Source organism: Myotis lucifugus, unplaced genomic scaffold, assembly GCF_000147115.1.
Source record: "Myotis lucifugus unplaced genomic scaffold, Myoluc2.0 scaffold_99, whole genome shotgun sequence".
Taxonomy (NCBI): Eukaryota; Metazoa; Chordata; class Mammalia; order Chiroptera; family Vespertilionidae; genus Myotis; species Myotis lucifugus.
The window spans coordinates 1310449-1325415 of NW_005871147.1; the positions used below are offsets into that span (position 1 = coordinate 1310449).

Sequence of the window (14967 nt, forward strand, 5' to 3'; positions counted from 1 at the left end):
TCCCTCTAAATCTGATGTCATAGTTATTATCTCTTACCTGATATTTTGTATGATTATTTAACATTTGCCTTCCCCATTAAACTCTAAGCTTAATGAACCACAGTTCTTGTCTGTTAATATTGTATCCCCAGCACTTAATAAAACTCTGCTAAAGAATATGTGCTTAGCCTGGCCTTTGTGGCTCAGTGGTTGAGCATCGACCTATGAACCAGGAGGTCACCTATGAACCAGGAGGTCACGGTTCGATTCTCAGTTGGTTCAGTCCCCAGTGTGGAGCGTGCAGGAGACAGCCAATCAGTGATTCTCTATCATCATTGATGTTTCTGCCTATCTCTCCTTCTCCCTTCCTCTCTGAAATCAATAAAAATATATTTTTTTAAAAAGAATAGGTGCTTAACTATTTAATCTTCACTTACCATCCACTAGTCACCAAATTCTCTCACCTGGGTATCACATAATTTCCTGGTTGAGGTCTCTATTAACATTCTTAATTACCTCCCTCTCCCAATGTGTTTTTATCCTAATAAGATCATCCTATTCTCCAGCTTAAAAATTCCATGGTGCTATTCACTTGCTCCCAGCATACAGTTGAACATACTCTATGTGATCTGAGGCCTCAAATGATAAAGCCTTTACTTAATACTTCTCGGGTATTTTGTGAGACTCTGACTTTCTGTTAGTCCCTAGGATTGCCAAGCACCTTGCTCAGCACTTTCACAGATTGTGTTTCTTCTGCTTGAACTACTAATCCTTTCATTTATTTGCCTGGTAAACTTCTACTTTTTGAAAAAAACATTTTGTTGGTTTTGAGAGAGAGAGAGAGAGAGAGAGAGAGAGAGAGAAACAAACAAACATACATCAATTGGCTGCCTCCTGTGCACCCCCTACCAAGGAATTGAGCCTGCAACTCGGGCATGTGTCCTGACCAACAATCTAACCAGCAACCCCCAGGTACACGGGATGCCCAACCAACTGAGACACACTGGCCATAGCTAAACTTCTACTTTCATTGTTATTCCTCTAAATGTCACTATGTCTTCGTAATCTTCCTTGTTACACTCCAATTAGTTTTCTTTTACCCCATAATACACATTTATTGCATCTTGCAATGTTAGCTTATATCACAATCATTGCTAAAAAATTAGTTTGTAATTATTTAATGTTTGCTTGTTTTGCAAGATTATAAAGCTCTGTGAAAAAAGGAATGGACTTCATGTAGCTCACTGCTGAAATCCCAGGTCTCAATGACTTTTTTAAAAAAATGATGAATAAAGACATCTGTAATTGGAAAAAAATATATTTGTTAAATGGAAGGGGGGAGGGGAAGAAGAGTTCAGGAGTTCATGGTGGATTGAAAGCTTGTCTGAAATAATCTGCCAAAATGCACATTATTTCTGTTTCAGAGATAATCTGGTTTAAGTAGTAACACAAAAAGGTTAAGTGCTCATCCCTCAGAGTATAGGGATGAATTGGCAGTTTAGAATTGGCTCTGGCACATTTGTCTCCTATTACTACAAACCTATAAAAAGCTGTTGTAACCTAGTTAGAGTGACAGATACAAACTGTTTTTTAACCCGTCCTCATCCGAGTTTTGTTTTCCAACTGAAACATGGGATATTTCCTCCATTTCTAAATTTTGGTGGAGGGGGAGTAATGTCATTGAAGTTGTGGCTGAACACAATGTCTATTCTAATATAACTACTTTGGTTTTACTAGTTGGAGTCGAACTTCCTTTCAGATGACTATGAAGCCCAACCCTCAAGAAACTCAGGATTCTGTTGCTAACTGAAAACACCTATTTCCTAAATTATTTTGCCTCAGTTTTTTTCTTTTTACTTCTCTTTTCCTGTCCCCTTTTATATCTTTTATGATATGAAATTGAAATCCAAGGTTATATTTATTTTTTTTAAATATATTTTTACTGATTTCAGATAGGAAGGGAGAGAGAAATATCAATGATAAGAGGAAATCATTGATTGGCTGCCTCCTGCACGCCCCCTACTGGGATCCAGCCCACAACCCGAGCTTGTGCCCTTGACTGGAATCAAATCTGGGACCCTTCAGTCTGCAGGCTGATGCTCAATCCACTGAACAAAACCAGCTAGGGCTAAGTTGTTCTTTTCTAATGCACATACTATACTTTGCAGTTATGATTACATCATTTTATGAATACATCAACCCGTGAGGCAGATGCTGCTGTCATTTCTAGAAGTCAGTTTACATTGTCAGACTATATACGTTTTTTAAAAAGTGAGAACTTGGTTTCAACTTGTCTTCCTGCTCTTTCCCCTATTTGTTTCACACTGCTCTTGAGCCAAGTAGTGAATACTGTTGGTATCTACATTTTTTTTATGTGATTTTCAGAAATGCCAAGATTTTCTATTCTTGTCCTATCTAGCAGCTATGTGCTCTGATGTTTGGGGATGGTATCAATTTTACTTACTGTATTCTATTAGTTTTATAAGACATCTAAAGAACCTGGAAATTACAGAATTTAGGTGCCTGACTGGATTGGACTAGAAATAGGCTTGCGGCCAACATTGAAACAGATAATTGTACTTAAAAATGAAAGTATCTTTAAAAAAGTATCTTAAGCTTTGCGCAGTGGCAGTATCGTAGCCAGTGAGGTTTATCCGAGGCGCAATTATTGCTTAAAAAAAAAAAAGTATCTTGTCCTAGCTCAGTGATGGCGAACCTTTTGAGCTTGGCGTGTCAGCATTTTGAAAAACCCTAACTTAACTCTGGTGCCGTGTCACATATAGATTTTTTTTGATATTTGCAACCATAGTAAAACAAAGACTTATATTTTTGATATTTATTTTATATATTTAAATGCCATTTAACAAAGAAAAATCAACCAAAAAAATGAGTTCGCGTGTCACCTCTGACACACGTGTCATAGGTTCGCCATCACTGTCCTAGCTGGTTTGGCTCAGCGGATAGAGCGTTGGCCTGTGGACTGAAAGGTCCCAGATTTGATTCCTATCAAGGGCACATGCCCACGTTGCGGGCTCAATCCCCAGTAGGGGGCGTGCAGGAGGCAGCTGATCCATGATTCTCTCTCATCATTGATGTTTCTTTTTTTCATTGATGTTTTCTCTCTCTCCCTCTCCCTTCCTCTCTGAAATCAATAAAAATATATTTAAAAAAAGAAATCCATATAAAAAGTATCTTTATAGCTTTTGCTGACTCCATCAAGATTACCAACCTATAAATGCCTTGTTTCTAAAAGAAATAACCCTATATAATAAACACCTAATATGCCAAGTGTCCGGTCGTCCGTCTGTCCAGCCAATCAAAGCGCAATATGCTAATGATATGCTAAGGCCGCTCAACCATTCGCTATGACGTGCACTGACCACCAGGGGGCAGATGCTCAACACAGGCAGATCCTCCCACAGGGGGAGCACCGCTCAGCCAAAAGCCAGGCTCATGGCTGGCGAGCGCAGCAGCAGTGGCAGGAGCCTCTCCTGCCTCTGCGGCAGCGCTAAGGATGTCCGACTGCCAGCTTAGGCCCGCTTCCTGCGGGCTTAAGCCATCAGTCGGATATCCCCCGAGGGCTTCCGGACTGCAAGAGGGTGCAGGTTTGGCTGAGGGATACCCTCCCCCCTCCCCCAGTGCAAGAATTTCATTCACCAGGCCTCTAGTTGGATAATACTTTATCACAATGGTTGACTTGAATGGCTTATATTTGGACCATATAAAAGTTAGGATATCATTGCTACCCTTGGTCTTGATTATCTGTGTATATATAAAAGCCTAAGCGACCAAATGACCGGTCGACTGGTAGATATGATGTGCACTGACCACCAGGGGACAGATGCTCAATGCAGGAGCTGCCCCCTGGTGGTCAGTGTGCTCCCACAGTGGGAGTGCTGCTCAGCTGACCAACAAGGTGCCAGACGCTGGGCTCATGGCTGGCGAGCACAGCTGCAGCTGCGCAAGCCTCTCCTGCCTCTGAGGCAGCGCTACTGAGCAGTGGCGGCAGTCCCAGCGGGGCTGGGATGAGCTGGTGCAGAGGCGCCTGGCCTGGGCTCAGGCTCCTCCCTGGCTGCCTGCTGCTTCACGCATTACTACATACCCTGAGGGGTCCTGGATTGCAAGAGGGTGCAGGCCAGGTTGAGGGACCCTACCGGTGCACAAATCTGTACACCAGGCCTCTAGTAATATATGATTAAGTATAAACTCATTTCTAAACTACTATGGTTAAATTTGTTTTATTATTGACAACATAACACCCTATCAGTGGTCTATGTTAAAGTTTACTTACAGTCACTTAAAATTTTAGGAGTATGTATATTTTGGTTGGAAGTGGGCTAAGGACAGTATAACTGTTGCTTCTTTCTTGAAAAATAATTTTGTGGGAGATTATGAAATACTATGATTACAGATTATACTAGATGCCATGCTACCCCTCTAATATTTAAGGAGTTTTAAAATGTTGCCATGTTTCTTTTTGTTATTTAAAGAGAAGTCAGTGTGCTTGTTTTAGCACATATATTAAAGAGAAATCAAGCGTTACATAAGAGGTAGAGCTAAAATCCAATTTCTCCATTCCCAGAGGTAGGGGACCCTACTTATGAATTTGTTGTATATCAGTTCTGTGAATTTTTTAAAAATATATTTTTATTGATTTCAGAGAGGAAGGGAAAGGGAGAGAGATAGAAACATCAATAATGAGAGACAATCATTGATCAGCTGTCTCCTACTGAAGATTGAGCCTGCAACCCAGGCATGTGCCCTGACTGGGAATGGAACCATGACCTCCTGGTTCATAGGTCAACACTCAACCACTGAGCCACACTGGTCGGCCTGGGCATGTTTTTATACATTTATTATTTACTAGAGGCCCGGTGCACAAAAATTTGTGCACTGGGGGGGGGGGGGGTCCCTCAGCCCAGCCTGTGCCCTCTTGCAGTCTGGGACCCCTCAGGAGATAACGACCTGCTGGCTTAGGCCTGCTCCTGGGTGGCAGAGGGCAGGCCCAATCCCTAGGTGCAGCCCCTGGTCGGGCTCAGAGCAGGGCTGATTGGGGAGTTGGGGCGCCTCCCCCTGTCATGCACAGAGCAGGGCGGATTGGGAGGTTGCGATGCCACCCTCAGTCACGCTCAGGGTGGGGCCGATTGGGGGGTTGGGGTGCCACCCCCTGTCACGCACAGAGCAGGGCCCATCAGGGGATTGGGGAGCTCCCCCCTGTCATGCACAGAGCAGGGCCGATCAGGGGGTTGAGGAACTCCCCCCTGTCACACACAGAGCAGGGCCCATCAGGGGGTTGGGGAGCTCCCCCCTGTCACGCACAGAGTAGGGCCGATAGGGGAGTTAGGGCACCACCCCCTGTCACACACAGAGCAGGGCGGATCAGGGGGTTGGGGCGCCGCCACTGTCACACTCAGGGCAGGGCCGATGGGGAGGTTATGGCTCTACCCTGTCACACACACAGCTGCAGGTCGATCAGGGGGTTTGGGCGCTGCCCCCTGTCACGCTGATCCCGGTGCTGGGAGGCATATTACCCTTTTACTATATAGGATAGAGGCCTGGGGGCTGGCTGGTTTGCCCTGAAGGGTGTCCTGGATCAGGGTGGGGGTCCCCACTGGGGTGCCTGGCCAGCCTGGATGAAGGGATGATGGCTGTTTGCAGCTGGTCACACACCCTTCAGGGTGGGGGTCCCCACTGGGGTGCCTGGCCAGTCTGGGTGAGGGGCTGAGGGCTGCTTTCAGGCTGGCGGTTGTTGACTGAAGCTCCCAACCGCTCCTTTTTTTTCTCTTTTTTTATTTTATTCTGGGCCAGCTTTAGCTCTGGCTCTAGCTCTGAGGCTTCATATCTGGTTTGTTTGCCGTTCTATAATCGAAACAATGTATAACTTCAGCTCTGAGATCCCGGCAGGCTGAAAGCTGGTTTCTGGGGTTTTGTTTAGCTTCTTATTTGCAACATAGTACATAGTTGCTTAGAGTTGCAACTCAGAGGCCGGCAAGTCAGGCGGGGAACGTTGGAGTCTGCAGTCACTGGAGCAAGCAAGCCTCATGTTCGCTTCCAGCTGCCTGGCTGCCGGTCGCCATCTTGGCTGACAGTTAATTTGCATAAGGATATGCTGATTAGCCAATGGGAAGGGTAGCGGTCGTACGCCAATTACCATGTTTCTCTTTTATTAGTGTAGATTACAATCTTTATTGTATGTTTATTCTTTTTTAGTTTTTGTAGTTTTCTCATTTCACATTGCTGAGATTTAGTCATGTTGATACATGTAATAATAATTAAACTGATAAACAGTATTCCATGAATTCCTCTACTGGTGTGTATCTATTATAGTATTTATTTTTGTTTATTTTGTTTTTAGTTTTTCCATTGAACATTGTTCTGAGATATAGTCATGTTGATACAGATAGTTGATACAGATAGTTCTAGTTAATATTATTACTATAGAAAATTTTATGAAAGGAATAAATTATAGTTTATCTATTTTCATACTTTAGCAGATTAGATTAACTGATTTTTAGTTGTAACAGATTCTATTGCAATGAACGTTTGTGCTTACAGATATATAGGTTATGTTCTCTGAATAAAATTTCATGATGGATGGGTATGCACATTTTCCACCTACCCAAGTACAATATTTCCAAATTGCTCTTCAAAAGTGGTCGTGCCAGTTTTTATTGTTATTAGTAAATCATGAATTGTTGATTTTTACATTTCACTGACACCTGGTTTTTCCAAGCTGAGTTTAAAACTACTTTTTAATATTTGACCTAATGCTAATATTTTAACCAAAATCTAACAAGACATGGCATATTTTTATGTATGTATTGGCCATTTGGAATTCTCTTATGTGAATTTTCACTTTGTTCATTTTTTTAACCTTACTGTAGTTATATATTTTGATATTTAATCTTTAGCTATGTGTGTTGTTTTATTGTTTTATTTAAATCATTCCCCTGAAGTTCCAAAGATACTCTTCTTTTGTTTTAAGTTTGGCTTTTCAGATTGAGAATCTCTAAAATTATGCAAGTATATCATGAAGAAGGGATCTAATTTTACTTTTTCCATGTAAAGAACTGGCCAGTTCAGTACCATTTGTTAAGTAGTTCAGTATTTCCCCACTGGTATAAATGCCATTTTTTGTATATTCAGTTTTAAGTTTTGGGGCTCTGTATTCTGTCACATAGGTCTTTTGTCTTTCTAGACTGCCTTAATTATCTTAGTTTTCTGTAATTGTGTAATACGATTTTTTTCATCTTTTTTTTTTTTTTTTTTCAGAATTTCTCTACTTTTGCTCCTTTTTTCTGTGTAAGTTTTTGGTTCTGTTTGTCAGCTTCCATTAAAATCCCTTTTGGGGCCCTGGCCAGGTAGCTCAGTTGGTTAGAGCATCATCCCAATACATCAAGACTGCAGATTCAATCCCAGTCAGGACACATACAAGAATCATCCTTCTAGGCTGGTGTGGTTTAGTTCAGTGGGGGGAAACTGCGGGTCGGGGGGACATGGAGCTCTTTGGCCCCTTGAGTGTGGGTCTTCCACAGAACACTGACTTCTGGGGTGGGCGAGGAAGTTTCAGTCGCACTGTACGTGCGGTGCCCGCGCGGGTATTTTGTGGAAGAGCCACATTCAAGGGGCCAAAGAGCCGCATGTGGCTCGCGAGCCGCAGTTTGCCGACCACTGGAGTTGATTGGGTATTGTCCAATGCACCTGGGGGGTTACCAGTGTGATTCCCACTCCGTATATGCCTGGGTTGTGGACTCGATCCCCAGTTGGGAGCAAAGCTGATGTATGTTTCACTTTCACATTGATAGTTCTCTCTTTCTCAAAAAGAAAAAAATCAATAAATAGTTTTTAAAATAGAATCAGCCCTAGCCAGTTTGGCTCAGTGTATAGAGCGTCGACCTGTGGATTGAAAGGTTTTGGGTTTGATTCCAGTCAAGGGCAGATACCTCGATTGTGGGCTTGGCTCTGTGCCATGGTCTGCACGCATGCAGGAAGCAACCAATCGATGTGTCTCCTCTCTCTTCCCTTCTCTCCCCCCCCCCCCCCCTCTCCCTTCTTTCCACTCTCTAAAAATCAATGGGGAAAAATATTCTTGAGTGAGGATTAAAAACAAAAAGAACCATCCAATGAATACATAAATAAGTAGAACAATAAATTGATGTTTCTCTCACCTTCTCCCTCACTTCCTCTGTCGGAAATCAATCAATAAATAAAGTTTATTTTTAAAAAACCCTGTAGGGAATTGGAATTTATTAGAATTTATAGATATATGTGAAATTGCTATCTTTTGAAAAAAATCTCACTATTTATGTAGGTCTTTCTGGGTTGTTGTTTTTTTTAGGTTTTATTATTTTCTCTGTAAAGATCTTTTGTGTATAATATTACCATTTGTTGGTGTTGTGAATAGGTTTTTTTAATGAGTATTTTTTTCTTGGCAACATTGCTGAATTCTTGATTATATGTCTTATGTTAAAGTAGAAAATATTTCTATTTCCTGGGGAATTAAAACCATTTCAGAGAAATTATGTGTCACAAGATCAGGATACTAGAAAGCAGTTTCAATTAGTTATTTGGGGAATATCTATCTGTATGTGAATAGTTTTATCATTGTGTGTCCTGAGAGGCAGACAAACAAAATCTTTGATTTTTCTTAGCAATAGAGTTGGTCTACGTAAGGGCCTTGAGATGTTAAAAACCTTCCACCCCCATCCTATATAATAAAAGCCTAATATGTAAAATGTCCCTTCGACCGGGAGTTCGACCAAGGGGCTGGGTTGGCCAGCCAACCGCCCACGGCCCCTTACCCTGGCCGGCTCCACCCTGCCCGGCAGGGGCAGCAGGCAGCCAGGGGAAGGGAGGCCCCGGCCAGCAGCCATTAGGGACCCTACCCGTGCACGAATTTTGTGCACTGGGCCTCTTGTTTAGTATAAATGTTGCTGCTATAAACACACACACACACACACAGAAGACATGAAGACAGACAGGGAGAACCCCATGTGATCACAGAGGTAGAGACTAGAGTGATGCATCCACAAGCTAAGAACACCAATGATTGACAACACCAGAAGCTAAGAGAAGGCACAGGACACATCCTTGGGAGGAAGCATGGCATTGCTGACACCTTAATTTCGGTCTTCTAGCTTCTGTAACAATGAGAAAATACACTTCTGTTCTTTTAAGCCACCCAGTTTGGGATACCTTGTTATGGTAACCCTGGGAAGATAATACAGACTCCATAAAAATAAAAACATTGGCTCAAAAAAAAAAATCAACTCAAGTAAAAATGAAATGATTGAGTTCTAGCAATGGTGGGTGAAAAGATTGGCAAATCCTCTTCCCCCAAAACAACTATAAAACTGTATAAAATGCTTACTGCAAAACAATTATTTCAGGGCTTTGGAATAGACCAAAGGCGTACAACAAATTTGAGGAGGATTTATTTAGTAAAAATTGTTGAACTTTGGGTAAGAATAGTAAGAGTCTAGTTTTGCTTTAACATGATAGCCTGCAGCCATTATCATTCTAAAAGTTTTCATTCCAAAAATATTTAAACACACAAATGATACAAGAGGATATTCTTATTGCAAATAGCAAAATGAATCAAATGAAACTCCACATTGATTTCCTATCCTCCAATCTCATCTCTCTCTCTTGGCATTACTGTAGCTATACAGAAGCAAATAATTTGGTTTTGTGATTGTTGTGATATTTAAATAGTCATAGTGTACTATTAAAAAAACGTTGCTGCTACTCTTGGATTTCACTCAGTTTATTTCCTTATAGGAGGCGCAGGTCGGAATGGAGATGGGCTGCAGACCGAGCGGCTATTGTCAGCCGCTGGAACTGGCTTCAGGCTCATGTTTCAGACTTGGAATATCGAATTCGGCAGCAAACAGATATTTACAAACAGATACGTGCTAATAAGGTAAGGGATAAAAGTGTCTGGTCTTTTTCAGCCCAGCTAAAAACTACCATTATACCTTTTCTCCTGTCCCTCGATGACTTAGCTATGTCAAAGAGAATGGTTTAATATGATCTGATATAGTGGTTTAATTTGTTTAAGAGCCTGATGTTGCTTAGTGGAGTGCAGATAACACTGCTAGAATACAATGATAAATTGAACATCTGTTTAAAACGAATCAGTTTTTATACCTGAGCTAACAGGAAACATAAGATAAAAACCTAGATAATGTATGCCATTGACTATTAACTGTCATTTGTTATATTTATGGAAAAATGGTCATGACTAAGAAATTTCATCTTGTTTTTTTTACATAGATGCATTCTGCTTTTCCCAATAACTAAGTTTCCCTTGCTTTCTTGAGGCAAAATAGGGTCTTTCCTGAAAAGTTGTTCAGACAGAATTAGACATTGATGGTTAAGAATTTGATTTTCTTGTGTCCTCCTATCTGCAGAGAGCTGATTATTAGTGCACACTTTTATCTTTGACAGTGACACTGTGTGTAGTTTTTCTTCTTAAAATTCAACTTAGAAGAATTCTCTGCTCGGTTTGGCTTTGATTGAGGGTTAAGTGTATATGGAAAATAAATCCATTTAACAAATAGTTGAGTGCCTATTGTATACTAAGCACTGTTCTCCTTAGTGAAGTCACAGTGGTAAATAAAAATCCTACTTTTGTGAAAATGAAATTCTTGCAAGGTATTTTTTGTATTCACTTGATGCACTTGAGCGTCATGACTGCACACGTGGGTCTAGATCAGCGGTGGCCAACCGGTGGTCCACGAGGTCTGAAAGGTTGGCCACCGCTGGTCTAGATGGAGAACCTACTGCTCCTAAAATTAAGTGTCACGACATGTTTTTGTCCTATCTTAGTGCTGGTCAAAACCCTCAGAAAATTGCTGTGCTGTGAACTCTGTGCATTAAATTAATGTAGACCAAAAGTTAAAGGATGACCAATTGACAAGATGAACAAAATGATGAGAGATTGAAGTAAAAGTTTTATAGCCCCCCAACCCCTTTAAGTTTTTATTTAAAAAATTCCACTTCTTCCAGCTTCTTCCCAAATAGTCTATTTGTAATTCTCCAAAAGTTCAGTAAAACATGTTATAATTGAGGGCAAAGTCCAGAAGACTTAACTTAAAAAAAAACAAAAAAACATTATTTGTTCCTTTAGAATAAGGAACAAATTAAATCCTGACTACTTTAAAAATTAGAGAAAATGAAGAGTTAAAACTAAAAATATTCTCCAAGGGTGGCGAATATTTTGCTTTCTTTTGCTCTTCTTCACAAGGGAAATTCAGTGAGATTGTAGAACGTGAGCTGGAATGGTGATAGGAATGACTGGATATGCCTATCCTGAGTGGGGAAAAAAGTTTTGCTCTGTCAGGGACTTTTCTTCAGTGTCTGTAGGTTATTATAGCCAGTAGTTAAGTGGGAACTTCCATATTTGAGAACAAGAGTCTCTGAGTAACAACTGAGAGTAGTACAATGGTAATCATATTTGTTGCCTTTTTTATATATACATTCATAAATATGTGTGCATATGTTTTGCTAGTTGTTCCCCATTATAAAATTACTATATTTCATAGACTTGAATATGCTACTAATTGTAAGATGCACCATTATTTTATGTGCCACTAAAAAATGATTTCAATTAAACTAAGACATCCCATCAATTGTTAAGGTACATTCTGATTTAAAAGATGTTAAGATTGGAAAAGTATGCCTTAGAATTGATGAAAAACTGTGTTATCATTTCTTAGGAAAGTTGCAAAATACAGGGAAGTATAAAAGAGGAAAGGGGGGGCACCTTTCTCTTTTTTAAGTTTTTAAAGTAAGAATTTATTTCTATTTAGAAATGCTCCGAAGATTATAAAAAGGCCCAAAGGCTCCCAGGTTTAACATAAGATCCTACTGAGTTGGTGTCTGTTGGTTTTTCATTACTAAGGTATCAGTTTGATTCTTGTTCATGAAACACCCCCATGATTCTTCTTAGTGTCATGGTGATTTCCTCTGACTCCCAGTATTTTTCATAAATGGCCATTAGCTCACGAATGACAAAAAATATATTGCATTATTTTTCAAAACCAAGTCCAATGATTAGCAGTTTGAAAAGCTGAGATCATGATGTGTGTCATGTGCAGAGACTGGTATTAAATGCAGCTCTTTCAGAACAGAAACCAGTGAACACACTTCAAGACAAAATATCCCTTTCTCTCAGTTTTGCTGTAACCTAAAACTTCTCTTTTTAAAAAAGTCTTTAAAAAAAGACACCCAAAAAACAAAACCCAAGCTCAACATTTGGGCATGTCTTATTTCACTATTAGTTTTCTATGCATGTAAGTAATTTCTTTAAATATAGTCATTTACATGGGAACCCTGGACATTTTTCTGTCATTTTTTTGAATATATTTTTACTGACTATATTTTATTACCCTTCTTGGTTGATTATTTCAGTTATGTACTTTATTAAAATTATACAGGCATACCTCAGAAATACCACAGGCTCGTTCTAAACTACCTCAGTAAAGTGGAGAGTCTTCTTGCTTTCACTTTGTAAAAACTTCATTATTTGTGAACTGCAATAAAACCAGGTATGCCTGTATTATAAAGCACGCACAATAAACATTCTCACCTATGTCACAGTATGAATACTTTTATGTTCCTGATGCATGCTTGAGAGAAATTTTTTGACTCAGTTTACAGTCTCAATTAAGCTATGTGAGAAGATAGTCATTACTTCATTTTTGGTTCCTGCTTCCTTCGTTCTGCGTCGCCCCCTGGTGGTAGTGCACGTCATAGCGAGTGAGAGAACTAGCGGTTGAACTCCCGAGGGGACACTTTGCATGTTAGCCTTTTATATATAAAGATATTTTAAGGAATTTTAAGTAATCATATTGACCTCTTCTGTAAAGCCCTACTTCCATTAGCCTCTCTACTTAGGCTCTATCTCTTTCCTGCTCTCCGTTATCTTCTCTAAACTTCTTCTGTAGTATTGTCACTGTAATTCTTTGCCTTTAGCCCTAGTTTGGCCTGGATTGGCCTATTGGCACATGACCTTTGACCTGTATCATCTCTGTTCTATAAAATGATGTCGAATAAGTGGTCCCTACCAAATCTTCTAAAGCTTTCTTAGGAGGGTGTCTTTGCAGTCTGTCAGAGAGGTATTTTTTTAGAAATTACTCAGTAGTTTAAGGGAAAATTTTTCCCTTTGGAAACATAGCCTGTTATATCCTGATTTACCTTACCTAAAAAGAAAAATTGATGGAGTAGCTTTATACTGTATCTAATAGTAGAATTTATTTAGGCTCTTGGCTATATTTAATGTTTTCTTGTTTGAGGAAAATAATTTTTAACATAAAAACTCAAATTTTTTTTATGTATTTGCTTTCTTGGTGTATGATTCTGCTAGGAAATGTTGGGGGGCTCAAATATATTTGTGTTGTGTTTTTTATTCTTCAAGGATCTTACCATTAGTTAACATTTAAACAGCAAATTGAAGCAAAAAGAAATGAAATAATTTGGCCGAAAGTTTTTATCTGGAAATGAGATTTAAATACACAGGATGTAAGATACAATTTTGGTGCTTTAGGAAGTTTGACAATGTGGATAAAGCAAGTAGGGGCTCGGTTAACCAGGGACATTTTCTTGGAAGGAGATGGGACATGGACTTGACAAGCTCTTTGAAAGGACAAATGACGTTTTAGATAAATATAAGGGGCAGAATCAATAGGAATAAAGACATAAAAACAGGTAGTATTGTAACCTCTAATTGCATTTGATTACATACTACTTTATAATAGCCTCCACCTCTCAACAGCAACAAGTTCATATACATCCAAACATTTTTAAAGGGGATAATGAGACTGATATAACTGTAACTATATTTGGAGAAAGAAACTAGAAATAGGTAAATAAGGTAGGGAGAATGGGGCTAGTTTTATATAGGATGGGGAGGTGGTTTAGGCTCTTAAGCAGGGAAGATGCTGAATGCAGTATTTTGAGAAGGGAATTGTGTGCAAGATAGCTGCTTTTTACAAATAGTTTTTACTTTTAAATGATAAAGTTTATGAAGTCTACTTTTATGCTTGTGATTCAGGCAAGAAACTATTTGGCAGCAGCAGTTTTTTTTTAGCCAGAGAAACCTGATTTTGAAGGCCAGGCCAAATGTTTCTTGCTTAGTTAATGACCTTTCCCTCTTTTCTGAGGAGTCTGCACATCATTTTCTATGCAGGCTAGGTATGGTCTTAATCCAGATTAGGTAAATTCTGTTTCTCTTGCTTTCTGGGGAAAAAAAGATGTTAAACGGAGGTAAAAATTTTCATTGTCCTTCTTAAAGTCTCCCCTCCTCCTTTCATTCCATGGAGATTTTTGAGTTAGAAAGGACCTCAGGGATGGATCATTGGTTCATTGGCTCACAAGAGCCTGCCAATTATGATGGCCTAGGGAGGCCAAGTTGATGCAGTCAAAATCGCTAGGCCCTGAAATCTGTATTTTAGGATGTTATCTGGAGGATTCTGATGCTGCATCAAAACTGATCAAGATCAAGTTTTTTTTTGTTTGTTTGTTTGTTTTCAGTTTAGAGTTTATGTTAGGATTTACCAGGGAAGTTATTTAAAAATTCAGCCCCTCCCCCTAGAGATTCTGAATAGATTTGATGTCGGACTTGGGTAGGTATCATTTGATAAGTTTCCCCAGGTAATTTAATACAAAATTTCTGTTAAGGTCTTCTTATCAAGTTAGATTTTTTTCGTTTTCTAGACCAGAGAAAGAGAACCAAAGCCACAAAGCGCTAGTCACTTTCATCAGTCTTTCTTTTCCACAACATTATAACCTGATTTTGGTCACCTTTACTTGAATTCATGGGAGGATTCATGTGTGTGGTTTTTTGTTTTTGTTTGTTTATTTTTTATAGTAAACTTTTGCTTTAACCAAGCTGGCCCATGCTGATTATGGAGAGGATTTTGGAGGCGTGTAAATTGGGTCTTTTCACATTTTTTTAATTTCTTGGAATGAATGTATTTTCTGAAT

At 39.6% G+C, this 14967-nt stretch overlaps 1 protein-coding gene and 1 pseudogene across 8 annotated transcripts in view; both read left to right on the forward strand.

Annotated features, from left to right (window-relative positions):
* The window catches only part of KANSL1 (KAT8 regulatory NSL complex subunit 1), a 155298-nt gene that overhangs the window by 96266 nt on the left and 44065 nt on the right, over window positions 1-14967 (forward strand). For all 8 annotated transcript variants that reach the window (XM_014458711.2, XM_023756785.1, XM_023756784.1 and 5 more), the window contains one exon: window positions 9760-9901. In XM_014458711.2, the coding sequence (XP_014314197.1) occupies window positions 9760-9901 (142 nt within the window). The remainder of the gene's footprint in view (window positions 1-9759; window positions 9902-14967) is intronic.
* Window positions 2594-2746, forward strand: LOC111826735 (annotated as a pseudogene).